The sequence below is a fragment of the Mirounga leonina genome, unplaced genomic scaffold (genome assembly GCF_011800145.1).
Source record: "Mirounga leonina isolate KUSES-001 unplaced genomic scaffold, KU_Mleo_1.0 Mir_94, whole genome shotgun sequence".
Classification (NCBI taxonomy): Eukaryota; Metazoa; Chordata; class Mammalia; order Carnivora; family Phocidae; genus Mirounga; species Mirounga leonina.
Genome location: NW_023270855.1, coordinates 6,828,729 through 6,856,327, shown reverse-complemented (window position 1 = coordinate 6,856,327; position 27,599 = coordinate 6,828,729). Strand labels below are relative to the sequence as shown.

Genomic DNA, 27,599 nt, shown 5'->3' with positions numbered 1-27,599 from the left:
ATGTTCTCTGCAGCTTTTAAACTTTTTATTAAGATTTATTTATTTGAGAGCGAGAGAGAGCAGTGGGAGGGGCAAAGGGAGATGGAAAGAACGTCAAGCAAACTCCCTACCAAGCACAGAACCCAACTCAGGGCTCGATCCCATGACCCTGAGATCACGACCTGAGCCGAAATCAAGAGTCGGGTGCTCAACAGACTGAGCCACCCAGGCATCCCTGTTCTGTGCAGCTTTAAAAAAATCAACTTTATTAAGGTATAATTTGTATACAGTACAATGCACCTATTTAAAGTGCATAGGCTGGTGAGTTCTGACAATCTACTTTCTGTCACCATAGGTTAGTTTGCCATGTCTACATTTTACATAAATGGATCCATAGGGTACATAGTGTTTTGTGTCGGGCTGGTTTGACTCAGCACAATGACTCTGAGACGCATACACGTTGCGGCGTGTGTGTTCCGTCCCTCTGATGGTGAGTAGTCCCCATTATGTGGCGATACCATTCTTTGTTTCGCTTTGCCTGCCAGTGGCCATTGGGATTGATTCCAGTTTGTGCCTATTATGAATAGAGCTGCTATGAATATACTTGCACAAGTCTTTGTGGACACATGTTTTCATGCCTTTGGTAAAGAGGAGTAGAATGGCTGCTTCCTATTGTATAACTTTAGACGTCACCAGACCTTACTCCCAAGTGGCGATGCCAGTTTCTGTCCCTGCTCACAGCACTACGTGAGTTCCTGTTGCTCCACACTCTCACAAGACCTTTGGTGCTACTAGCCTTTTTTATTTTGGCAGTTCTAGAAGGTACAGCGTGGTGTCTCTTTGTGGTTTGCATTTCCCTGAGGACTAAGGATGCTGAGCACCTTTTCAGGTTCTTACTGACCATTTTATTTCCTTTTTTGTCAAGTGTCTATTCACATCTTTTGCCCATTTAAAAAAAAAAAAAAAGGTTACCTGTCTCTTTATTATTGAACTGTAGGAATTCTTTGTATATTCTGGCTACAAGTCCTTTTTATATACACTGTGAATATTTTCTTCTAGTCTCTGGTCTGCCTTTTCATTTTCATAGAAAATGGTATCTTTTAGAGACCAGGAGTGAGTTTTGATTTTTGTGAAGAGTGAGTATTTTTTCTGCTGAGTATTTGTGTCCTAAGAAATTTTAGCATTTCTCTTATTCTGAGCAGCTGAGCCCCTTTTCTTATGTTTAAAGGCTGTTTGCCTTTTTCTGTGAACTCACCGTCCATGTCTTTGGTCTGTGAATCCTTTTATTGGTCTTTCTCTTCTTGATTTGTAAAAGCTATTTGTACATTAGGGCGATTAGCCCTTTATGGGCTGAAGTGGTATTTTCTCCCACTTTGTTGTCTTTCCAACTTTGCATGTAGTTTTTTCTGTGCAAAATTGCACACATGTGTTTTCACATAATCCACTGTATCTGTTTTACTGCTTATAGATTTAAGGCTACAGGCTCCTCACTCCCAGGTTATAAAGAAATTCACTGATGTTTGTTTTGTATGGTTTCACTGTCATATGTTTAGATCAGTTCCATTTGGAGTAGATTCCGATGTACGGTGAAGCATGGAATCAATTTTATCATTTTGCAAGTGACCGTCCAGCTGTCCCCATATCTATTAAAAAGTCCATCTTTTTCTAATGATTTGAGATCACCTTCCCCAGACCTTTATCATTAAGATACTAAATCTCCATATGTACTTGGACAGAACTCTTCTGTTGTTTCTGGACTCATTTCGTGCCCAGGGCCCATCTGTCTGTTCCCATGGTGACGCAACCCTCTTCTAAGTTGTCAGCTTTATGACCTGCTTGAACATAGAGCAAGGGAACCTCCTCATTATTATTCTTCACCAAGGTTTTCCTAGATATTCTTGCTTATTTATTTTTTCCCCATAAACCTTAGAACCAGCTGGTCTAGCTCCAGAAAAGATACTTGTTAATTTTTTTCAAATGGAAATTGTGGTAAATTTCATATGAACTTGGGCGGACCTGTCGCCCTGTGCGCTTTCCCTCTGTTCCAGCATACTTTTCACAAGGCCCTGGCAAGGACCGTGCGGGCCTGAGCTGACGGGTTTTTCTCACTTGGATGTTATCCATTTCATGTAGGTTTATTCCCTAGGAATTTCTCTTTTTCATCGCTCTTACGATGGGTTCTTCTGTTTTCCAACTAGCTGCTGTTTGCAGATACGAAGGTGGAATTTGGTTGTTGGTCATTTTATACCTTGCTGCCTTATTGAATATTGTCTTTATTCGTCTCAACATTTATTTTCTTGGGTTTTCTAGGTGCGCAAAAAGAGACCATTTCTCTCTTCCTTAGGGTATGAATATTTTTAAAGCTTTGTGTTATATGTTGCCAAATCTCTTTTTTTGAAAAATACGGTACCAATTTATGTTCCTGCTGGAAGTGTTTTGCCACTCCCTTGCCAGCACTGAGTATCAACATTTTTTAAATCTTTGCCAGTTTAGTACAACCTTCATTCATTATGAAGAGGACATTCATGAGGCCTCTTGTCTGCCAGGCGCTGTGAGGGAGGCTGAGGACAGAAGGCCCCTCCACACCCCCTGGGCCTTATTCTAGGGTGAGAGGAGACAAAAGTTTGTTTTTTTCTCCTCCAGCTTTACTGACAAAAAGTGTATAAATTTAGGTTTTACAAAGTAGTGTTTTAATATATATTATGAAATGATGGCCACCGTGAAATTAATTACCATATCCATCCCCTCACATGGTTATTGTGTGTGTGTGTGTGTGTGTGTGTGTGTGTGTGTGATGAGAACACTTAAGATCTATTCTCTGGGCAAATTTCAAGTATACAGTATTTTTAACTATAACACCATGGTGTACATTGGATCTCCAGAACATACTCCTCTTACAGCAGCAGGTTTGTACCCTTTGGCCAGCATCTCCTCGTTTCCCCCCAGTTCCTGGCAACCACCCATCTGCTCTATGGTTCTCTGAGTTCAGCATTTTTAGATTCCACCTATAAGTGAGATCATGTGGGAGTTGTGGAGGCTCAAGCTTCTGGAAGCTTTACAAATAAGACTGCTGCCTTCCTGGGCCCAGCCTATGGGAAAAGGACTGACTGCCCTAGTGGAGAAACCCATCTCAGGCCCAGAGAAGAACTCTTTCTGGAAAATCCCTGAGCAGTTATATAAAATCCATTATCCACCCCCACCCCCTTCTGTAGAGTCCTGTCATAGTAAGCCTTTCGGGTGCCTTGCTTGATCCCCTGCACAACCTGGGCGGTGCCAGGAGCATGAGGCAGAGCCAGCACCCCTCCCGCCCCCCTCTCCCCCCACTGTGTGCAAAGGCAGGGCTGGGTGCTGAAGACCCTACCTCATCACTGAGATGCAATAAAATGGACCGAGCCTCTGGAGCTCCTGCTTTTCCCTAAGGCCCTGCTCTGGGCCTGGCCCCCCCAGTGTCCTTTGAAAAACCCTATCCATTCACAGAAGGCACTGCTTGTTGACACAGACTGCCCAGGCCCTGGCTGGCATGTCTCCCACCCCCAGCAGGTTATAGCCCACCCCCAGCCCTGGCGCCGCCTCCATGCAGCCTGCCCCACGCAGCCCTTGTTGTTCATGTAACCTTTTCCCACACACGTGCGCTCCCAGCTCTGCACCTGACTGGCTGTGTGATCCCGGGCAAGCCATCTTCCCTCTCTGAATTTGTCTCCCTCTGCACCCCGGGGCTGTGTGGGGTGGGGGAGGGGGTATTCGCATCGGCTCTGCACAGCCGCAGCCGTAATGCAAGGAGGGGCCCCTCCAGGGCGCAGGTGTTGGACGACTGAGGGAGAGAATGGATGAGCCCCACCAGTCCACCCTCCGGTAGCTGATTTTGCACTCGGGTGGTCTGAACCGGAGGATTATCACATCCAGGGGCTCCTAAGTGCCGCCTCGGCGTGGGATGCAGCCACCCTCTCCTACCCCCCACCAAGCCCCATCTGAGGGTCCAGGCCCTGGAATCTGTTTCAAGCCCTGCTCTGGAGCAGCTGGGCCTCGAGAAAGGCAGGGCCTGCCTGGCCTCACGCAGGCCGCCGGACCCCAGCCCAGGCCCCTCCCCACCCCTTCCCTGCTCCTGCAGGCAGCTGCATCTTTGCTGGTGCCATCCCACCCCGGTATCTCGGGACAGGAGGGTGTATGTAGAAAGGGGGGCGGGTGTGAGAGGCGCACTCACCACAAGCCCCCGGCCCAGGCAGCTGGGACCTCAGGATAAAGGAAATTTCCTTCTCTCTGTATTTATTTTCCACATCCTTGACTTTGAAAGCCAAGCTAGTGTTGATATTTACCTTGGCCAGGCCTCCCCATGTCCCTGGGCCAGCCTGGTGTAAACATGATGTTCCTTCTCTCAGCTCTGCTAGGGTTGAGGTGGCCTTTTGCAACCAGTTCTAGGAATTTTGAAAGTCTGAAGGCGTAAGTTCAGGGACCAGCCCCCAGGGAGCCCAGGGTGCGAGGAGCCCCGGGGGCCTCTGTGCTGGCGTCCGGCTCCCTCCCGGGGATTCAGGCGGAGGGCTGCAGCGGAGGCGGCAGCTGGGGCCCCCTCACTCCTCTTGACGGGTGACGCCGTGAGAGCCCGCTGTCCCCTTACGCCGCCCCCATGAAGGTTGGCCCCAGAAGTCTTGGGCTCACCGAAGGCAGAGAGGGACAGAGGCAAGATCTGGCTGTCTCCCCTGGGACTGGTTTCCCGAGGGACAGCCAGCTCGTCCGTGCTTGTCCAGGTGTGCCATCTGTAGTCCGTTCAGCACCTGGAGCACGGCTGACGGGCCGCCCCGCGGGTGGGAAGCGTGTGCACAGGCCGGAGCCCCTGCCCTGGGAGGCCGTGAGGAGGAGGCGATTAGAGAGGATGATCTGGGGCAGCGGGCGGGGCGGCAGAAAGAGGAGCGGGCGGGGCTGGTGGGCACAGGGCTGGCGGCTGTGCGGTGGGCGCTGGGAGGTGAGGGGCGCTCAGACTCCCCGTTCAGATCCCAGCACCCCCGCCCCCAGGCTGGCCGCTGTTCGCCCACTCAGCAGTGAGGCCCGGGCAAAGACTTCCCTTCTCTGTGATTTGCTTTCATTATACAAGAACTAGGGTGTCTGTCTCTGTCCTTAGTGACCGGGGCGTTGTGAGGTGCGCAGTGGGAGCCGTTCTTTCTTTTGTTTGCTATCACACCACACAGATGAGGCCACATCAGTGGGTGCCACCGGGCGGCTGGACACTGAATGTCTGTCTCCCTTCTCCACACAGATCTGGGACATGAGCGACGATGAGACCGTCTGACGTGGCCCACCCTTGCGTGGCTGGCTTCTCCCTGGCCGCCTGCTGAGGAGCCCTCGGTTACCGGAGCCGGACTGCCACCCCCAAGACCGGTGATTCTGGGCCCTGCGCCCCTCCAACCTTTGTGGTCTCCTCCTCTGTGTACCTTGAGGACCAGGGCCCCCTCTCCACTGCCCAGGAGCTTCTGGGGTTCTCCATTTCTCATGATTCATGATCTTACCAGTTCTGAGCTAAATAATAACCTTGGCTTTGGCATTGCCATTGATCTGGGAGTTGGTTCCTTCCACGAGTTCTTTTTTTCTTGTTGTCAAGTGTTTGATAGTCAAAACTCCTGGGATCCTTCCCACCTTGGCCCCCATGGGGCGGCAATGAGGACAGGGAACAGTCAGCCCAACACACCAAATGGGGAAATGAGAAAGCAGCTCCTTCCGGCAACTACTGTGGGGGGCAAGCACCAGAGTCCCTGGGCTGCCCTGCAAACCCCAGAGAGGGGGCACCAATGCAGGCTGACGTCCTTGTGAGCTCTTGTCAGCCTGGCCTGCTGGAGATGGAGGGACGTGCAGGACAGAAGGGCCCGCACTCGTCCTACTGAACCCAGAACTCCACTACGGACAGAGTCTGCCACCCAGACAGTTCCTCCACCTCCTGGCCTGTCCTCAGCTGTGGGCAAAGCATCTGTGCCTCCCTGCTCAGGGGCGGAAAGAAGTTTCTGCTGCTGCCTTGAGCTGGTGGAAGGGCCCAGGAACAGGTCTCAGGGCCACATCCTGGTAACGGCCTGGGTGGGAGCCCCTCCTGCCCCGGAGGAGGCCTCACACCCCCAGAGCCCACTCCTCTGCAGCCAAGTGAGGGAGGCGCCTTCCCTCCCGAGGGCCTAAGCGGTACCCGGGAGGCCCTGACTGCAGCGTGTGGTGGCACACCATCCGGGACACCCAGCGCTGGGCGTGGGCACTCAGGAGAGGGACGCACCCTCTCCACACTTGTGTTCTTGGGGTGTTCTCTTCTGCCTCAGGCCCGGGACCCAAGTCAACAGGCTGAAGGCGGACTCTTAGAAGGGTGGGGTTTCTGCGGGTCAGGTTGTCAGCGGGCTTCTCGTGGAGTCGGAGCTACAGCCGCGGTCCGCCCACCTGCGTGGGGCAGAGGGGGCACCCCCCCCCCCGGGGCCCGTGGGTCACACGCACAGCCTGTGGTTTAAGAGCACTTTATTATTGTTCTTAAGGCTACTTTTAAGTACAAAAAAAAGATGGCCTGCCAAACCTTTTTTTTTCTTCTTCTTCTTCTTCCAGGAAAAACAGGCCACAGAGAATGATATATTACAGATTTACAAACAAGGAGAGAACGGGCAGGACGCACCGTGACGGCGTGGCTCTGTGAAGAGCTCACTGTGCTCCTCCTGAGGCCAGGGAGTGTGTCCTTTCCCGGTGAAATGTTTGGTTTTCTGCCTCCCCGCGCCCGGGGCCCCTCGAGGGGCCGCCTATCCCAGATAGGCCAGTGCCGGGGCCCGGGCCGAGGAGCCCGCCCTTCGCAGAGCCCGCCGCCGGCCGCTTCCCGCCACCGCGCTCAGTAGCCTGGAGCAATAACAAACTAGTGGCTATTAAGGCAGATGCAGTGTTCTCATAGAATAACTGTGTTCCTGCACTTTTACAGACAAATCTACGACCAAAAAAAAAAAAAAAAAAAAAAAGATCAACTTTTTTTTCCAAACAAAAAAAATATGAATGATTACAATGGGAAAGGGAAAATTAAATAGCTACATATCATTAACAAATTAATTGTTCTTCAAAAAATACCTACAAATTTCTCTGTACATTCTTTACGCACAGCGTAATGATGGTCTTAAAGTTACCTATATAAAAAAAGTGTTTTCACCGATTTTTCCTACAGAAAATATAGGGGCCCGAATGCGAAAGCCTGGAAGCCCAGTTACGTGGGGGTGAAATGTGTGCAGGGGCAAGAGGAGAAGGGCTTTTCTTCCACCTGTGGAAAGACCTGCAGCCACCCTGGGACCACAAGAGCCGATCCGCTGACCTTTCTTTCTGCCCAGTGATGATTTTCACAATTAACCAGCTAACCTGTATTTTTCTTATACTCAAAACCAGCCTCGAGGGCTTCCGGGCATCCACAGCGCCTCACAGGGGAGGCGGGTGCGCTGTATCACCTGGCCAGGCGACTCTGTAAGCCCTCTGGTGGCCTTCTGGTGGCTGGGACGTGGCAGGCGGTGGGGGGGGCGGGAGGGGGGGGGAGGATAGAAATGTACGTTTACCAAAAAGAGGAGCAGCTGTTGAACATCCACAGCTGTGTCCGTCATGCTTTCTTCTTCGCCTAATTTCTAGTTAGTAGCTATTACTCTAATAACGATAATAAACGCAGTGATAACTGTATAAAGTCAGTCAGAGGAATGTATACTGCCTTGGCCCCAGCGTATGAGGAAGCACAGAAAATACCATATCACAGATTGTCAGTAATCTGCTGTTCAGCCAAGAGGGTGGAAAGGGAGCAGTTTCTGCATGGAGGGAAGTTGGAAGACACAAACCCCAACTCCCCTGGGAGCTAGTAATAAGCAGACAGGGGATGCAAAAACTAAATGTCAGCCGGCAGCAAAAAACTCCAGCATCCTACACCGCGGCTGACCCACGACTGGCCTGCCCGTCTCCAGGGCCTGCCAGCCCCACACTACTCAGGAGTAATGTGAATATCAAACACAAATCTCAAGAGTACAACTGTACCAGCAGTAAGTATATCTAGGACTGTAACTGACAAAAATAAACTAATTCTGAAAAGAAGCTAGTAAGTATTAAGGTTCTTGTTTACTAGATCTATACAATTAATAGAAACCAGCTATTTTTCTCCATTAAAACATGCATCACGTTGAAAGCACTATAGAATCCTCCAACCTCAGCTCTAGTCTAACAAACTGCAGTGTTTAGGAAAGGGAGAATGCCCGTGATTGGTAGTCTGCAGTCCAGTTGCAAGCACCTGAAATCTAGAGAGAAAGACCTATAACCTGTATGAGACTTCCCCTTCCAAAGCTGTTTTGTCTAAATTTAAAAAAACAAACAAACAAAAAACACACAAATGGTCAGAAATGTCATCCTTAAACCCTTTGTTTTTCAGCAGTTTGCCCTCAGAGTACTAGCATCTCACAGAAAGTTGTCCGCCAGGCAACTTTAGCCCTCCTCCAATAGTGCAAATCAGACGCGACAGTTCTCTGTTCTCTTCAAGTAGACGCACGCACGCACACAGACACACACACGCGGGCCGGACCAAACACGCAATGGAAGCTAAGCCACACACACCCCGGTCTCGAGAAGCAAATTAAAAAGCACAAAGCATTTGGGTCACCAACGTCATGGCTTGTGACTGAGAAAGCGTGTGCCGTGGAGTTCTGGCCCCCGACGGGGCAGCAGACCTGCATCAGAGGTTTCTTTGGTAACTGAAGCAGGAAGGCAGGACGCTACGTCAGCTGTTCCTCGTGCAGCTCCTGCTATGGAGTTTGAGGGCCCCCGGGTACGAATACCAAGCAAGTACAAAAACAGAACAAAAATCCCAACGACATGGTTTTTGCGAATAGACCACCCCTCCCCTCCCCTTTCCCCCTACCCCACCCCCACAATTTTTTTTTTGTTTTTCCATTTTTTAAGCACTGACTGTTCAAAGCTCAGGCAAACCATGCAGATTGACATCTTGTTCAAGGGTGGCGCTCCCTTCACGAGACCACGGAGGGGGAGTGACTGTGGCTGACCATGTGCGCAGAGGGGCTGGCGGGCTGGCCCCTGCGCGAGGCTGACTCAGGGCTGCTGGATGCGCCGTCCTTGGCCGCCTTGATCTGAAGCCACGTGTCACCCAGGGCTTTGGCAAAGTGGTCGTCCACGGAGCCCGTGATGGACACCGAGTTGGGCGCCGGCTCGGGCTCCTTGTAGTTCTTGCCCAGGCTCCTGCGGAAGTGCTCCTCCACCACGGGGTCGCAGGTGGCAGTGGCTGTGGGGGAGCAGGACAGCGGCCGGTCAGGGCTCTGGGGACAGAGGGCCCGTCCCCACCCGCCCTGGCTCGGCACTTGGTAGATCTTGTCCCAACCACAGTTTCTTCCCTGGAGGGTTCTTCCCCCTGTCCCACTCAAGCCAGACACAATGCTGGCCGCATGTGTGCTCAAAACAAACCTCTTTCAGCCTCAATAAAACCTAAACTCCAGGGGCTAGCTGTTCTGTCCACGGCACGATGTAGAAGGAATGCAAACACCCCACGTGAGTCACGGCCGCCGCCCGCCCCGCGCGCACGGACACTGGGTGACTTACAGCTCGGGGCCCTCCGGTAGCTGGCTGGCCCGGCCGCCGCGCAGCCGCTGTGCGCAATGGGGCAGTGGGAGAGGTTGCAGTTGCGGGTGCTGGCCGAGGCGCACGTGATCACCGACGGCCGGTTCTGGGGAGAAGAGGAGGCTGCGGTTAGCTCTGGCTCGGTGGGCAGACGAGGGGCGGTGGCGCTCACCCCAGCTTGTCACCCCAGTCCTTATACACGTGCCACGGCTGTGAGGCAACACGAGTCTGTGTGTCCCTCCACCACCACGGAGGGCACTCTTCCCGCCTGCGGGGAGCCAGGGGCCGCCATCCATCGGGTCCCAGTCCTCCATGCAAGGCCCCCAGCAGCACCGTCCACTACGCTGCTGCGAGCCTGTCCCTCAGTCCCTCCGGACAAGAGGCAAAGTGAAGGCCGGTCTGTCTGCCGCCCAGAGTGACCTTGCTGACCCACAGCAAACTCAGCGAGGGGGCCTCCGTGGCTGCGTGAGGAGCCTCCACAGCTCCTGCGGTCAAGTCCCCAGGGCAGCCCGGTCCCTGCCCTTCTCAGCATGTGCCCTGTAGCCCAACAGCTTCTATGAGTCGTTCCAGTACCCTCCCAACACACTCCCAATTTTTGCTTAAGCTAAAAACAGCTCAACTTGGTTTCTATTATGACAAATCCTGATGGGAGGTGGAAACGCAGGAAGTACATCCAAGTATGAATTTACATGCATCCCACCCCTGGCCGACACACACTCCTTCCCCACGACCACCGTCTGCCTGGTAAAAACTCTACTTGTTCAACCATCACCGCCTCCCCATTTAACAAGTCAATCATGCCTTCCAAGTGTGCCCAGAAGACCCCAGCACCCGGCTCCCCTAGCCGTGCACACTTCAGAGCAAGGACCAAGAAGCGTTTCTGGAGCCCCAGACCTCAGCAAGTATCCAGAACAGAAAATACCTGTGAATCAAACAGCTTCCTCAGGTTCCTGCCAGAAAGACATCTCCTGACAGCGCTGAAGACAAGGTAGAGGAGGATGTGCCAGGAGTTCCAAGAAAACTAGAGGGGAGCTGCTTGAAGGGCCCCCTGAGAGGGCCCAAGGATAAGAACAATGTCAATGTGAGGGCAATTAGGGCTTCTCTACCCCTGGCCTCTCCTTTAAAGAGTTCAATCAGTAGCCAGGATAGACACAAAAGGCTTGCACAGCAAACCTTCCCACGATGGGAAATGAACAGGAGTGAAAAACATGTTCTGTGATAAAGATCTGGGCCTACGAGGATGGGCCAGGACGTGCTTGAGCCTAACACTGAATTACTCACATCCAAGATGGGGGAAGATGTGGCTCAGCAGCAGCATGTAAAGGAAAAATTGGGGGTTTCATTACTAGCTCAACACATCAGCAATGGGGATGGAGTGAGTGCGACCCACCACAGTATGGACAAAAGTGGTGCAGAGAGAACGTGGCTTTGAGGCCAGGTCTGCTCTCCACATCAGGCAGCACTTCACCCTCTCACCTCCATTTCTCCGTGTGGGAGACAGAACGCAGCAGCTGAAGAGGGGGTTGGAGGACCGCCTGAAGGCGAGAGTTTAGGGCCAAACCTGTGGTGGCAGGGGTCCTGCCCTTCAGGGCTGGTCTTGCTATCTCTGGAGAGCAGCCTGCAGCCTGGAGCCCACCTTCTGAAGGTTCTTTTTAACCCTGAGCCTGAGATCCCCCTGGCTCCCCTCTTGTAGAATGTGCCCTCCATCCATGAGGTGGGGCTGAGGTGGCCATGTCCATAAGGGACCTTTGCCCCATTGGCCAGGCTGGAAATCTGACCCAGGCTTGGGGCCAACTACTAAGCCAGACTGAGTACGAGATTCAGGTTGACCTCAGAAGCCATGGGGTGGTCACGCCAGGCTGGCTGTGTGGGTTGAGAAGCAAGAGCGAGAGAAGAGGACGCAGAGACGTGGACCGGCACAGAGCCAGGGGAGGGAGGGCCTGGCTTCCTCACCAGCCCTCCCAGGCAAGGGCTGGCCCTTCCTTCCTGATCCTGCCGTACCCATGACCCTGGGCTCCAGGAGACGCCCCTGGTCCTCCCAGTAAAACTCCCTTCCTTTTGTGCTTCCGCCAGCTCAGGCTGGTTTTTGTTCCTTGCAACTAAAGTCCTGACTGACGCAAATGTCACCAAGTGGGGTCATGTCTTGGGGAAGGGGTCATGGAAGGTGAAGAAATGTAAAGTGTCAGAGAATGAATTTGGGGAAGCTCGGAATAAAGCTAGAAGAATCAAGTCAACGTCCAGCCTAATGTCAGCCACTCGGGACAGAAGGTGGCCCCCGAGCAGGGACCAGCAAGGCAGAACCACTGGTGAGCGTGGGGACGCCGTGAAGACGTTCCAACCTCACTCCTGGTAGTAGCGGGTCATCTCCAGGACCCCTCCTGGCCGGGGACAAAGGGGACGCTGGGGACAGGCACATGGACAGCGGGCTCAGCCTCTCTCCTCCGCACAGCCCAGCCCAGCGCTCCCGGGACGGGCCACACCACCTGCCCCCCCGGCCGGGCTGCAGCGCCTCACACCCACCCGGAACAGGCCTCCCGCCTCCAGATGGTGAACGCGGGGAGCTCCGCGGCCCAAACTCCCCGCCACACCCTCGCCTTCCAGATGGCGAAAACGAAGGCCAGAAACGAGTAGCCTCCTGGAGCTTCCGCAGCCAACCCAAGGCAGGGCCAGGCCGAGACTGTCACTCACACCTCACTCAGCCCTCGGCCCGCCCGCGCTGGCTGACCCTCGGCCGAGGCCGCCTCGGGGAAAGAGCATCCAGAAGAGAACCATTCTGCTGGGCACTGTCCCCGGGGCTCATTACTATGTACCCCTATCCTGCATCTCATCGGCTGCTGTCCTCAAAGCCACTCCCGCCGGCTTTCCGTAGCTTTCTTTAGACCCCACCATCCCCTCAGAGCCGCCATCACAGAAACGTGAAGTGGGGTGACACTTTCTGCAGCCTCCCCAGACATGCCCTCTCTGGGAACCTTCCCATCCCCGCTCCCAGAGACCTGAGTGGGAGGCCTCCCCCGCCCGCCCGCCACCCAGCGCTGTGCCGTTGCTCCAGGAAGCCCCGTCCCCGCACCTTCCCTGGCTCAGAGCCGCGGCCCGGCAGGCACCCCGCCCCACGGGAGCCACGCTGACAGCGCGCCAGTGACACCCACCCCGGACGGCGGGGCCAGCCCGGTACCTGGCACAGCACTCGGTAACCGTCCGAGAGGAAGCTCAGGCCCCAGTGACCACCCAGGCCATACCACGCTGGCACAGGAAGGAGCTCGATGAACGGTCCCCAGAGCCATAAAACACATGCTTCTCCACCAACCCCAGCCTTGAAGTTTAGGCCTGGGCCGCTGACACATGTCAGGGAAGCCAAAGCCACTGTACCTGTCCCGGGAAAGCTATGAACTTATTCCATGGCCACTGGCTTTGTTCTCCATCCAGGAATCCCCTAAGAACTCAGGTGGGAATTCAAGGTCCTCAGTCCTAGAAAACCCGCCTAACAGGCCCCCAGCACATCTGACGGGCCAGGGGCCCTCTTGCTGGACTGGGCAGCCAGGCACACTTCACAGAAGGGTCGGGGAGACCATGGTGAGAAGAGCCAGGTCACCCTGTCCAGTGGCACACTTCTCACACAGCAAATATGACCAGGATCAACCAGAAGACCCTCAAAGTCACAGAAACCCTTGCTCCAAGCCAACACTACAGCTTCAGAGACAGCTGTTCTGGGCAGATAGTTCCAGGGGTTTCCGGGGAGCTTCTTCCCCCAACCACCACGGGCTCAGAGAAGGAACTTCCCAGTGGAGGGCCCCCCGCCCCGTGCCCCATCGAGGGGCTCCCCACGGCACTGGCTGAATTCCCTGATCCTAGAAACCAATCTCTGATACTTAAACCTCCTCTCCTGTGGCCTCTGAGTGCAACCCTCCTGCACGCACCCAGCTCCCTGACCAGACCGCGAGCTCTTTCCAGGCTGGAACTGCATCCTACACGCAGGTCTCTGTGGCGCCAGGGCTTTGCGGTGCCCAGGGCACGTGCACGCTCCGTGAATGGAGGGGTAACTCGGCCCCCAGTTCCTATCAGAGTTAGTGGCTGGCTGCTGCAGTACTAGCTGAAGTACCATAGTTACTGGATAACCGGTCTCTGCCGGACGAAAACCCCGAGTGCCTCTCCTTGCCTGACCAGCTTCTAGCATCCTCCCCCTGCGCGCAGTAGGCGCCTACCCAGTTTCGTTAAATGAATGAATAAAACAAACGGGATGGAGATGCCTGGCTCCCACACAGGAAGCACAACGGCTCGTCAGCCTTACTGCGACCCCGGCACCAGCACCCCCTCTCCCAATGCCCAGAGCCCGCCCCCAGCAGTACGAGAGACTCGATCAGAGCCGGGCGCCAGGCGGGGGTGCTGTCGTGGTGGGGGGGTGCTGCAGGGAAGCCGTGGCATGCGCAGCAGCAGAGCCCCCAGCTGCGCCCAGCATCTCCTCGGGACACGGCACCTGCCTCACTCACTGCCCGTCAGTCTTCAGCAAACGCTGACTGGGGACCTACTGGGTCACAGGCCCCAGAGGTTCACAAAGACACACCATGGGCTCGGGCAGGGATTCCAAACCTCGATGCTAATGCTTCCTTTTATATTTCTCCAGGAGCCCCACTTTTGAAATATTGGGGTTTTTTTAATCAAGCAAACTGTGTTTATTAAGTAAGAATTTAATTTCATTTTCCTTTAATTAAAAAACATCCCGATCCGCCAATCACAGATTCCCCACCAGCAGGAGCTAATAACCGCTCTGACCACTGACTCTACAGGATTCCAGCCCAAAGCAAAGGAACCTGACATTTAACTTCGTCGGTGTGACCTTCTAACAGGTAAATGCAGGATCTTCCTTGATCCTCCTAGAAACAGGATCGCCGAGGAAGACTACTGAAAACAGACCTCGCCTAAACCAACCCTGCCTTGTGCAAAGACACTAAGCCCCAGAGAGGTTAAGCGTCTGGTCCAAGGCCGTCAGGTGTGGAAGGCCAGGCCTGGGCGGGTCTCGGCGGCATTCGGGGAAACGGTCCATGCTGCCGCCACTCCTCCTTTCTCCAAGTGCAGAACCGAGGCTGAGCCCACCTCTCCCGCCACCTCCCTCCTGGCCCTGAGCTGCACGGACAGGGGCATACCTGCTGCCGCTCCGCCGGGGTCAGCGTGGGCGAGATGCCCACCGGCCTGCCGGCGTCCATGCTGTTCTTGGTCAGTGCCAGCGGCTGCTCCAGGCTGAGGCCGGGCAGGGACGCAAACAGCTGGCCGCCATGCAGGCTCACGGTGGGGGCCACGGCGCGCTCGATGGGGCTGCGGCTCCGCTCCCGGGGGTCTTTTCGGCAGTCTCCGTTGGCAGTCTTGCTCCTGAAAGAGGGGGAAGAGCGCTCAGACGCGAATACCCGGCATGCCCCGAATGGCGAACGGGATGCCGGCCCTGAGCCTGGCGCTGCACGCTCATGATGTCACGGAGCTCTCCACCGTGTGGGGGATAAAGACTTAGCAGCGTTTCCGTTTCCCAAGGCTCAGGTCAAACAGCTCACCGGGAAGCCGAGGAGCCCCGGTGCTAACCCAGGGCGGCGTGACTCCAAAGCCCCTCGGTGGTCCCCTCCGCCCGGCATCCTCCCCTCCCCCATCAGAGCCCTTCTAGAATAAACTCCACGGGCTCGGGGCCTGGAGAGCTAGGCTGTGTGCTCGGGGCCGGCTCGGCTGGACAAGGATCTGCCATTCAAAAGGATGAAGAGGAAGATGACGCAAAGTCACCAGTCACCTCCTATGGGGTGGATCCTGCTCTGGGCCTCCAGCAGCATGAGCTCTCCAGATCTTCCCGACAGCACAAAGGAGACGCCACAGCTACCTTTCCAGGGGACAGAACCCCCGAGACTCAGGGCAGTGGTGCCGCGGCTGGTAAGGGGTGGCATCTGCCGCGGCTCACGGTGCGCAGCTCTATCACCCAGAACACACCAGCCACAGCAGTCGGCTTCAGCGGAGTCCCGGAGACCCCCGCCGCGTGTGTAGCTCCTGGCAGGTGCGGTGGGGAACACGGACGGGCCTGCGAACACCACCCCTCCCCACGACCTTGGTGACCTCGGCTCAAGGCAGCACCCTCTGCGGCATCTGCTAGAGAACGACCGGTTGGGCACAGCCCATCAAAGACCAGGAACGCCGGTTTGGCCCAGCTCCCTCCTGCCCCATTTATTGCAGGGGTTCCCTCTGCCTCAGGTCTCGGCCCCTTCCATCCACCATGGTCTTTGCTGCCAGCACAATCTTTTTCTCATAACAAATGAGAAGTCTTTTTTTTTTTTTTTTTAAAGATTTTATTTATTTATTTATTTGAGAGAGAGAGCACATGAGAGCGGGGAGGGTCAGAGGGAGAAGCAGACTCCCTGCCGAGCAGGGAGCCCGATGCGGGACTCGATTCAGGGACTCCAGGATCATGACCTGAGCCGAAGGCAGTCGCTTAACCAACTGAGCCACCCAGGCGCCCACAAATGAGAAGTCTTTTAACTAGAAATGTGGCAGATAAAAATTTCAGTGACTTTTCTTTAAGGAATGCAAATTATCCTCAGAGTCCACAAGCAACCATTCTCTTGCCTCGGTGGACAACCTGTTTTAATAGCAGAGACGCCTAGGTTCACGCACTAAGAAACCCAGAGAAAGCAAAAGTCACAGCCTGCCTCACTGCCTGAATAAGGTAAAAGGTAAGTTGGAATTTTATACACACGGGCAGGTGCATGTGTGCGACGGGCACGCCTTCTTCCATCGTAGGCTCACATGCCCTTGTAGGAAAGAATACAGAGCGGTCCCGTGTTCCCTCTGCCCGTCCCCCCGATGGCAACGTCTTGGAGAACTACAGACAGCGTAACGCCACAGGCCAGCTACGGACACTCAATCAGCCAGCCTGATTCAGATGTCCTGCGTTACCTGTATTCCTCCAGCATGACCTTTCTATAAAGCAGATCAAACCACATCACGCCCTTAGTTACAATTCTCAATAGCTCAGCACCCCTTCTAGGCCTTTCCCACTCTGGTCCCGACCACCTTTCCACCCTCACGCCCCCAAGCATGGGCGCTCTGCAGTTACAACAGTCTTCTTGCCATTCCTCAAGCAGACGCGCCACTTTCGCCTCTAACCATGTGTGTGTGTGTGTGTGCGCTCCCCCCCCCCGCCCCGACACACACAACCCACTCACTGCTAACCGTGCCCGCAGCTTTAGCTGTTGTGCTCTGGATCCCTGAGCGCCCTGTGCACACCTTTCATCAGGAACCCATCACACCACTATTAGCAATGTCTTCATCTCTGCACCCCTGCCCCGACTTCCCCGGGGGCTTCTGGGAGCGCAACAAGCCTGCGCACCCTGCACCCTCCTCGCCCAGCACGCCGCCTCGTGTGGCGGGTGCCCCGGGACCACGAGTGAACACAGAGAAGCAGCACACGGGTGACCGGGGAAGGAAAGGCAGGCACTGTGGCCACGTAACTGAGGACGGGAAGAATCGGGAAGACGTGAGGGCTGGGGAGCCAGCTGCAGGGGTGTTCACGCCCTTTGGACGGGTGCCGAGCCTGGATCAACATGCCACTGGGGGCTAAGCAGAAAGACCCCGAGACGCGGCAAGTCTTGCAAGCCCCAAGCTTTGGTTCCGAACACCATCTCCCAGGCAAGCTACGGGCCCGGTGTCCTCATCCACCTGTGGTCACAGGAGAAAGCCCCTCGGAGGGGTTTCAACGAGGACTGAACAGAGGACAGGCACGAACAGTCGTGCTAGGACAGCACATGCGAGCAGTGCGCACGGTGGGGCCAAATCAGCTCTAAGTTAACGTATTCGCTGCAGGAGGCACAGGGTTTAACTTACAGGTGATTTTTCTCCCTCTTAGCCTCTGGTTGACTATACAGAATGACTTGAAAGCAGTGAGTACATTTTCGGCCTATTAAGACAGTCACGCAAGAATACGTTCTGGTCACGTAGTTTGACACTCCCCTGCACGCCAGCAATTTTCCAAGAATTACAAAGCAAATGAATACAAAAAAGCTGAATTTTGAAACCAGCCTGTGTATCATTCCATCTTCCTCCGATGATTCCGAAGACACGACAGGCCCTTCCAGTGAAGGCCTCCGGGGCTGAGGGTCACGCAGCCTCACTGAGGAAGTCCCGCGAGCAGCCTGCCAGCCCCGATGGACATTTCCTGCTAAATGCACATTTCATCACACTAGGGAAAGGGGACATCATCACAGTCCCCATCCTCAGTATCAGGTTTCCTTCTCAAGCTGGATAAAATACGTCTGACAAGGTACGTAAACTGCCCCCCTGACACAATCTTCCCCGGCCCCCTGCCCGCCAAAATGAGCTTCGTGGAGGCCACTGAACGGACTGTAGGACTGATGAGCTTCCCAGCCCGAATCTGCCTCTGTCCAAAGCAGACTCCAGTTTCTCAAGCAAAGTTAACTGAGCCCCAGTTTTGCGAAGGCCACAGAAAGGGAGACACAGCCCCGCCTTCTCGCAGGCTCGTGACCCAAGGGGCAGCTACAGCGCCGGAGAGCCAGCTCGGGCCCCGGAGGGAGGCGGGACGCTGCAGAGTCGAAGGATGAAGAGCCACCCAGGGCTGGCAGGACAGAGCGGCCGCAAGCTCAGGCAGCACCTGTCTCCATCCAATGTCAAAGTCACCAGCACACACACAGGGCAGCACCCATCCCCCGAGTCTGATGTCCAAGAGGCACTTCAGTATTAGTAGAGTGCGGTGATGTGCACCAACCCGGCGGAGCCTCGGGATAGCCAGACTCGGCCTGGGGACTAGTAAACCACACCACAGGGGAGAGGGACGGCCCAAGGCAGCAGTCCGTTTGGGGAAGGTCCAGTCGATCCGGGTTCAACGGGCTGGCAGACCGCTCGGCAGGACTTCCTCAGCGAAGCGGCGCGATCCTAGCTGTGTGCTACCACAGCTCTAGAACTGTCTAAAGGCATCCAGCTAACAGGGCAGAGGGGAAGGGAGGCCAGGGCCATACCCACAGCCCGCACCCCCGAAGACCTGCTCTGCACCCACACTGCCCCCGGGAGCAGGGGAAGAGGACTGTGGGGAAGCTAACCCGAAAAGCGGTCAACTGCAAGCATGACGCAGTGGGGCCTCACGGATCAGACAAGACACTGACAAACACAGAAAGAAAATGTCTGAAGAACCCCATGTTCAATTTTAGTAAAATTATACATTAGTCACTTTCCCAGCTCATTTTCCTGGTTCCCGGAGCTTAAAGACAGACACTGTTTTCCATGTTTCCCCCTCCTCCAGTGAATCATAGCCCAGGCTCCACGGTCTCCCAGAGAGTCATGTGCTCACGGACAGCAGACAAACCACACGCTTCCCGCCCGGGAGATCCAAGCCGCCCCCGTTCTAGTTAAAGACAAAGTCTGCTCATGAAAAACCAACTGCAGCCCCGTCGGGGCCCAAAGGGCTTCCAGGTGCCGGGCAGCTGACTCCCGGCACCCCGACCCCTCGCCGGGAACCCGCACTCACCCTGGGGCGGCACCGCTGCTGCCACTGTTCGAGGACAGGAAGCAGACGGGGGCCCAAACATGGAGAGGTGGTAAAAAGGAGGATGCCTACTGCACGTTCGTCCAGGACAAAGTGTTCCGGGAATGCCCTCTCCGAGCCGAGAAGCCAAGTGTCCGCTGTGTCTGGGGGAAAGCGCCGTGAGACAGCGAAAGAATCCATCCATCATGTGAAAAAAGTGCACTGTGTCCATCTGTATTCTCATTAAAATGAGGTTTTCCTACCCTTAAACAAACAGGAGCTCGGAGTTGAAAGCAAACCCTTGGGAAGGTATTACTTGCTATTCTGGGGCCTCAGCTGAATTCCATGAACTACTGACAGCTATTCAATAAACCAATATGAGCCTGAAGTCGGCCAGCAGGGGAAGGGCTATGGGCAGAAGACATTTTAGTAGGTGCTTTCGAGGACACATTCTGGGCCCTGCACCCCCGCCCCCCCACCCGTGCTACAGGTCTCTGGGCCCAGGTGAATGAGGCAGGGCCCAGTCAGTCCCCGCAGGAGCGAACTGAAGGTCTGCCGCAGCCTCCGCGTGCACAACGGTGGGGTGCAGACCCCGAGAAATGGTGAGGCCCCCGGGGGAGGGGGGCCAGGGGCCCGTGAGGGGAGGGTCAGAGCCGAGACATAGGCCTCTCCCTAGCGCAGTCCTCCCGCTCCCCCTTCACTCCTTACTGGAGTGGTCGCCCTCTGGGAACCTACAGGACAGTAACAAACCTTCACTGTCCAGCACAGACAAGAATAATAACGGCAGGGGGCGCCTGGGGGGCTCAGTCGGTTAAGTGTCTGCCTTTGGCTCAGGTCATAATCCCAGGGTCCTGGGATCGAGCCCCACATCGGGCTCCCTGCTCAGAGGGGAACCTGCTTCTCCCTCTGCCCCTGCTGCTCCCACCACTCATGCTCGCCCGCACGAGTGCACATGTGTGCTAATAAATAAAATCTTCAATACTAATAATAATCAAGTCAGTAAAGCATTTTTAATTTTAAAAAGCTTCCTGAGACAACATACTTAATGCCACTGAATGCTACACTTAAAAATAGCTAGAGGGGCGCCTGCCTGGCTCAGTTGGAAGAACATGTGACTCCTGATATCAGGGTTGTGAGTTTGAGCCCCACAATGGGTGTAGAGATTACAAAAAAACAAAATAAACTTTTCTTAAAAATGGCTAGAATGGTACATGGTATGATAAAAAAACCTTGACCAGAATTAAAAAATAATAATCATTTTTATTTATTTATTTATTTATTTATTAAAGATTTTATTTATTTATTTGAGACAGAGAGCATGAGAGGGAGGAGGGTCAGAGGGAGAAGCAGACTCCCTGCCGAGCAGGGAGCCCGATGCGGGACTCGATCCCGGGACTCCAGGATCATGACCTGAGCCGAAGGCAGTCACTTAACCAACTGAGCCACCCAGGCGCCCAAAAATAATAATCATTTTTTAAAAACAAAAAGCATCCCACAGCCATTACTTACTGAGTCCCTCGGGTTTAGGATGGGGTAGGTGGTGCCGTCCCAGTTTTACAGAAATGAGGAGCAAGATGGTGAAGATAAACACTTAGCCAAGGATAGAGGTAGAGGCAGGGCATCAGTCAGACATACCGACTGCTCAGCCATGCGCCGCCCAGGCCCCGTGAGAGCCCTTCACCACCTCCTGCCCTGCCCTAGGCTTCCAGGAGGCCTTCCCTCAGCCCCAGACTGCAAGGGTGGACGGAACAGTGGGAGGCGCGCAACGGGACCAGCCCTCCATCGTGTCAGCCTTGCTTTCCAGTCGGCCAGCTCCACGGGATGCTTTGGAGGGCCCCGCACCACCCATGCTCTGCCCTCTCCCAGCACCCCGTACAGGGCTGGGCATACAGTGGGCGTTTAACTCTTCACTGAATCACTGAATAAGTGAATTACTGAAGTACCTACATCGTGTGCATCCAGTGAACAGCATCTGTGGTGAATGAGAAAGGAATTAAGGAAATTTCAGAGGCAATTCCCAGCAAGAGAGACTTTCTGAAAAAGCAGAATTTAGGGAGCATTTAAATATTAAGAATAAACAGTAGTGAAATGTCTTCTCCCTGTAACTACCTTCCCCATTTTTTGTCCTCCCGCCCCCCCCAAATGTCCCCTAGGTCATCAAACAACACCCCGCCTTCTCCTGGTCGGCAGGGTAATTCAAGGCTTCCTGAAAAGCAAGAGGGCACTTGGGTGTGTCCCCAAGACACCCTGTCAAGCCTGTCACTCCTTGGTACCAACTCAGACAGGAAGCAGAGTGGTGGTGACACCACCAGGACACCGTGGTGCAGAAGGAAGGCAGAGACCCCCTCCTGGGTTCAAGATGATGAGCTGTGTGTCACAGGCAGGAAAAGCTGGGAAATACTGGCATTCACAGTGCCCCAAAGACACACAACAATCTGGGGCCTTTGCTTCAATCACAAACATGTGCTGGTCAGCAGTGGAAAGGGGACAGAGACTGCCTTTGACTTTAACTGTGGGGAGACACTGTGTTGCATGTGACCATTATCATCACTTAACAATAAGAAAAAAGCCAGAGCCCTACCCCCATCCAAGGTCCAAGGGGACCCAACCTGTGTGTGAAGGGCACTGCAGTCGGTGAATTACGCTGTTGCACATTTACCCACCCACAAAACCGTGTTCCCCATGAGCTCCCCACAAAGGTACCATCCCTCTTCTGCTAGCTCAGATTTCAAAAAGCAACCACATGGAACCAAGCCACACACCTATTTGCTCTATCGCATGACATGTGCGACCTACAGTCCCGGTGAGAAGCGTGGACCACTGCAATGTTGCCCTTAGGAAGTAGTGTCCAAAAATATAAGGCACTCAAAGTTAGGGAACTCCTCCATTTACCTTGATTATCTTTATTATCGTGACCTATCATTTATTGAATGTTACACGCCAGATATTCTAGACCTTATTGTCTTATTAAACCCCTCACTACACTGCAAAGTAAGTATCACCCCCATTTTATAGATGAGTAAACTGAGGTTCAGAGAGGTTAAGTAGCTCATCTACAGTTCCAAAACCAGTACAGTACAAGGATTCTAATGTCTAATATCTATGTGACTGGCTCCAAAGCCTTTCCTTTGCACCTTTCCCTCTCAAGAGAGGGGGAGAGCAGCAGGGAAAATGACAAAGACCTACATACCCACCACCCAGGACTGACAAGTGAAATCACACATGGTGTTCGCTTCTGACCTTTTCTTTCCTCTTACGGGAAATGCTGGTAGCAATCAATGCAGAACATGGCAGACGTGCCTGAAGCCCTTCCTTCGTGCTCCCCCTACCCCAGCTCACGCCCCCTCTTCATCTCCAGATGTACCGCTGTCCTGTATTTGGGGGAGTCTTCCTATCTGTGCTTATGAACTCTCACCACAGAGGAGTCTGTCTACAAATACTATGCGGCACATTTTAGATTTACACTATGGTCTCACACCGTACGGACTGCCTTACAACCATGCTCTCCTCCCTCGCGTGGTTTTGGGGCTCTACCCATGTCCTGACCTACAGATCTAGTCATGTACCTGCCGTGTGGGATTACTTCACATCTTCACAGGAAGACACCATAACGGATTTACCTGTTCCTCTACCGATGGGCACCCGGACCATCATCTCTGGTTTGTCCTTGTTATAAATAACCCCACGGTGCTTCCGTCTTTCTGTCCTGGCAACAGGTTTCTGGGTACCTCTCAGGTAGGTATCTGGAAGTATGCCACTAGGTTGCAGAGCTCACCACCCTCTAGACTTCAACGGATGTTGCCAAAACCCTTTATGACGTAGCTGTCCACTCTGCACCGGCTTAGCCAAGCGCTGCGTCACCGGCCCTGGCGACGTGCATCCTCCATGATGTCCGGCTTTGGCGGCCTGTGGATTTCTGCCATTCTTTGGCGTGGAGTCATTCCTCCTTGGTATTTTAACTTGCATTTCTCCAGTTACCAGAGCAGTTGAGCGTATTTTCATACATCTATTGGTCATTCTATTTCCCACTATAAATCGCTTTTAATTTGTTATGGGTTGAATTGTGTTTCCCCTAAAAGATGTTGAAGTCCTAACCCCTAGGACCTGTAAATGTAATTTCATTTGGAAAGAGTCTTTGCAGATAATCAAGTTAAGATGAGGTCATGAGGGTGGGCCCTAATCCAATAGGACTGGCGTCCTTATAAAATTATAGGGGGAAATTTGAACAAAATGGCAGAGGGAAAACAACGTGAAGAGGTAGGGAGAATGCCATCCACAAGCCAAGGAATGCTTGAGGCCAGAAGAAGTTAGGAGAGAGGCAAGAACAGATCCACACTCACAGCTCTCAAGAAGACACCAACCCCGCTGACACCTGATCCGGGACTTTTAGTCTCCAGGACTGGGAGACAGTCTATTTCTCCTGTTTGGGGCCTCTACTTTGTGGTACTTTGTCAGGGCATTCCTGGGAAACCAATACAATTTCCATGGCTTTTCCCCACCATTGTTTTATACTTCTTTAGATATTCTTCACAATCATGGTTTTTTCTGCTTTATCTGTAATTAACACACCCTGCCCCCCTGCGGATGCACGAATGTCTTCAAGCTTCACTTTCAAAGAGGCTCCTAAGATCCACTGGACCTTGTCATGCATGCCTGTCATTAGGAGGCATATTTAATGAGCACCAAGAAATGACAACACAAGTTGAGACAGTGTGTGTGAGGCCAGGCCTGCCAGGGAGAAGCTGGAGGGTTAAGCTGTCCCCACTTCACTTCCAAGAGCAATTCAGGAAGCCAGGAAAAGGCATCCCCAGCTGCCCCCACATAAAAGAGGGAAGACGCCTGTCAGCCAAGTTATAATCCAAAACCTTTTGGCTCAGTAACATTTTGGACAGATGACAGCAAATGACCCACCAGATCTTTCCATCATTCCTGCACAGATGGGCCCATCAGTAATCAACCCCTCAAGCCCCTGGGCCAACTGTGAGTACTGTCCCCCTTCCTGCAACAGTGCGTGCTTGAGCAAGCCATCTAGGGCGCCCACCACCATGCCCTTGGAACACGGAGGGAACCGGAGCTGAGAGGTGGAGCCATCACCCAAGGTCACGAGGCAGGTAGGTGGTGAGGCAGGGACTCAAATGAGGCCAACCCTTCCTCTTCTGCAGAAACAGCCTGCAGGGGCTTCAGAAACAGCACATTTCTCTAGGGCAGGGAGAGGGGGTAGAGATCACAAACAGTGTGTAGTGTAAGAGGAAATATGTATCTAAGTGACATTTCCGCCGTTACTGACTTGGACTGTGTCTCTATAATTGCGTCAAGGGTTTCCAATCAAAGCCTTCCCAGGAGCGAGAGGCACTAAATTAGTATAAGGACATCTCTGCATACTCTCCAGCCTTCAAGATTCCTCAGATTTCCCTCCATTCCTCCCTCAGGCCAGCCGTCATGACCGTTCTGGGAACTCCTGCCCTTCTTTCTGCAGGAGACCGGAAGGAACTCCAGGGGAAAGCAGGTCTCTCCTTAAGCACAATTACTATGCAGATCTGCACACACACACACAAGGGACCCCAGGGCAGCCAGGAAACCTGACTGACGTCACCTGGAGCCACAGGGTTGCGCATACCCAGCACAACCACTTAAGTAAAGCTTCGAGATAAAACTGAAATGTAAGCCTTAAGAGAGAATACATTTTTCAACTATTTTAGTTAGAAACCTGTCTCAGGGGCACCTGGGTGACTCAGTCATTAAGCCTCTGCCTTCGGCTCAGGTCATGGTCCCAGAGTCCTGGGATCGAGCCCCGCATCGGGCTCCCTGCTCAGCAGGAAGCCTGCTTCTCCTTCTCCCACCCCCCCTGCTTGTGTTCCCTCTCTTGCTGTGTCTCTCTCTGTCAAATAAATAAATAAAATCTTTGAAAAAAAAAAAAAAAAGATGTTGCACACTGGGGCACCTGGGTGGCTCAGTTGGTTAAGCGACTGCCTTCGGCTCAGGTCATGATCCCAGGGTCCTGGGAAGGAGACCCGCATCGGGCTCCCTGCTCCGCGGGAAGCCTGCTTCTCCCTCTCCCACTCCCCCTGCTTGTGTTCCCTCTCTCGCTGTGTCTCTCTCTGTCAAATAAATAAAATCTTAAAAAAAAAAAAAAAAGAAAAGAAACCTGTCTGAAACATCCCACGACTTCTTTCCTTTCTTGGTGACTCAGGATCTTCATTCAGCATAAACACGGCTCTAGGATATGACGGAGCAGGCCCCCGAGACAGGCCTGGCCCAAGTAGTCTCAGGCTGCTCGGCCACGTGCATTCTTGGGTCAGCGCCGATAGGGTCACTCCTGGAGAAGCCACCGTCACTGCTCGTCACCCTGCTCCTCACGGTGGGCCAAGAAACCAGGCAACTAGGTATGCCAGAGCAGTATGTAAAGGAAGAGTAGACAGGCCCCCTTCCCCATTTCCCACTCCAGTATTCACAGAGCCAACCTCCTGCACAAAGAAGAACTTTCCAGAGCTGTCACCCACAGGAGGCAAGACTCCCAGCAGCACCGGTGGGTGGGGCAAAGCTCTTGTCGGGAGACTCAAGCCAGTTTCTGAATAGCTCAACCCCATGTAAATAAGGCACTGGTTTTCTTTGACCAGACCTGTCTGCACATGTTTTCCATCATCAGCTAAGACACAAGGAAAAACTAACGTTTGAGAAAAGAGGTCAACCTGACAACATGACTTGTAGAGCATCTCATCCAGCCCCCTCCCCCCCACCCCCCGTAGTTGGCAATGACCACCGCCAAGGCAGCGGACCTCCACCTCTGGGCCGGGGCCCCAGGGTCCACGCGCACAGCAAGCGCCGCTCACCCCACGGACGGCCCACACGGCCCACAAGTGCACACTCGTGGAGTTTTCATGTGAATGGAGGTGTGGCTGAGACTCATAAAATATAAATTAATTTAAAATTCATACTGCTGGGACGCCTGGGTGGCTCAGTTGTTAAGCGTCTGCCTTCGGCTCAGGTCAATCTCAGGGTCCTGGGATCGAGCCCCGCATCGGGCTCCCTGCTCCGCGGGAAGCCTGCTTCTCCTTCTCCCCCCCCTGCTTGTGTTCCCTCTCTTGCTGTCTCTCTCTCTCTGTCAAATAAATACATAAAATCTTTAAAAAAAAAAAAAAGAAAAAATTCCTACTGCTACTAAACTGGTAGGAGCTTTTGTCATTATGTATTCTCTCGATGAAAGATATTTAAAAAATACAACCACTATCATATTTTTGTCATTAAGCAGAGTCCTTGTACCAGAGACAGGATGGAAAACATTATGTCGTCCCTTCTGTAACTGAGCTACAATGTCTGAGGTGGACAAAAGCCTAGAAAAGACCATCTACCTCCCTTCACAACAACAGAGGCATCAATATGGTGCTATTCTGCTCTGCTGTCCTCATTTAGGGAATGCTTGGGTCAGCTGGGGCCAGGATGGGCGAACGAGGGGGAGCAAAGGGACCTGCCCACCGAGACTGTCCAGTGCCAGTGCCGGCTTTGCTGGGGTCAACCCAGAGGCTCAGCTCTCCCTGCTGCTTCCCGCCCCCGCCCCCCAGTCTGATTCTAAGATCCGCAGGCGATACCTTCCTTGTGCTAGAAAAGTGGTGTGTGACCGTTGCTTTACGCACCCTCCTCAGGAAGGTGGAGGATGGAAGCACCCCCCCCTTGCTTAGCTATCCACTGGTCTGAGACCCAGAGAGAAGAAAGCTCCCTCTAGACACACTTAGGATGAAACAAACTTGGGAAAGTGACTTCCACGCACAGCACGCTGCTCAGAAGACTCCATCAGTTGGCGTCTAGACCAGTGCCTGGCACACAGTGACTAACTTCTGAATGAACCAACCAAAGAGCACATGAATTCTGAGGAAAAACCAGCACTAACTGGCCTGAACAAGGCAGAGGAGCTCACGAAGCTGGTGACCCGAGCAGCACTGACACAGGGGGACCTGGAGAGCCCACTGCAGCCATCCCAAACCCCCCTGGAAAGGACTGGTCTGAAAACACCTTCCATCGTTATTCCTGCCTCCATTCTTCTGGGTTGGTACCGAGCCATCCTTCATAACTCCATTCAAGTTCTTCAGAAGGCTTACTCTTAGTGTTTACTCTGCATTTTGCTGCAAATTGTTGGAGAACATTATAAAGCCATTTAGCAAAAAGATTGGACGTTTTGTCCAGCTCAAAGGAAGGAAGCTTCATGGTAAGACGGCCCGGAATACAGGAGAGAGTGAGGGATCAAAGCATCCCTAAGACGGCCATACGGCTACTTTTTATTTTAACTGAAGTACAGTTGATGCACAATGTTACATTAGTTTCAGGTGTACCACATAGTGATCCCACACGTCTATATGTTCTTCTCTACTCACCACAAGTGTAACTCCCAGCGGTCATCACACAACCCTATTACAGTACCACTACGTTCCCTGTGCTGTGCCTTCCACCCCCGTGACTCATTCAGTCTATAACTGGGGGGTGGCTACTTCTTAAACACTTCCGGGGATGGGCACTTACCTCCTCTTCAGGCATTTCACTCTACGAC

At 53.6% G+C, this 27,599-nt stretch overlaps 2 protein-coding genes and 1 long non-coding RNA gene across 11 annotated transcripts in view; 1 reads left to right on the top strand and 2 right to left on the bottom strand.

Moving 5' to 3' along the window:
• The window catches only part of ATG7 (autophagy related 7), a 231,778-nt gene extending 225,840 nt beyond the window's left edge, over positions 1–5,938 (top strand). For both annotated transcript variants that reach the window (XM_034997762.1, XM_034997757.1), the window contains one exon: positions 5,228–5,938. In XM_034997762.1, the coding sequence (XP_034853653.1) occupies positions 5,228–5,260 (33 nt within the window). In that variant the 3' untranslated portion in view covers positions 5,261–5,938. The remainder of the gene's footprint in view (positions 1–5,227) is intronic.
• A 2,948-nt stretch (positions 5,939–8,886) lies between these two features.
• Positions 8,887–27,599, bottom strand: part of VGLL4 (vestigial like family member 4) — a 191,242-nt gene continuing 172,529 nt past the window's right edge. For all 8 annotated transcript variants that reach the window (XM_034997774.1, XM_034997775.1, XM_034997777.1 and 5 more), the window contains 3 exons: positions 14,703–14,925; positions 9,547–9,670; positions 8,887–9,232 (listed from right to left, as the gene is read on the bottom strand). In XM_034997774.1, the coding sequence (XP_034853665.1) occupies positions 8,961–9,232; positions 9,547–9,670; positions 14,703–14,925 (619 nt within the window). In that variant the 3' untranslated portion in view covers positions 8,887–8,960. The remainder of the gene's footprint in view (positions 9,233–9,546; positions 9,671–14,702; positions 14,926–27,599) is intronic.
• Positions 17,432–23,179, bottom strand: LOC118005707. The gene is made up of 2 exons (XR_004677860.1): positions 21,008–23,179; positions 17,432–19,218 (listed from the first exon to the last, which is right to left on the bottom strand). It is a non-coding gene; the product is annotated as an uncharacterized LOC118005707 (long non-coding RNA).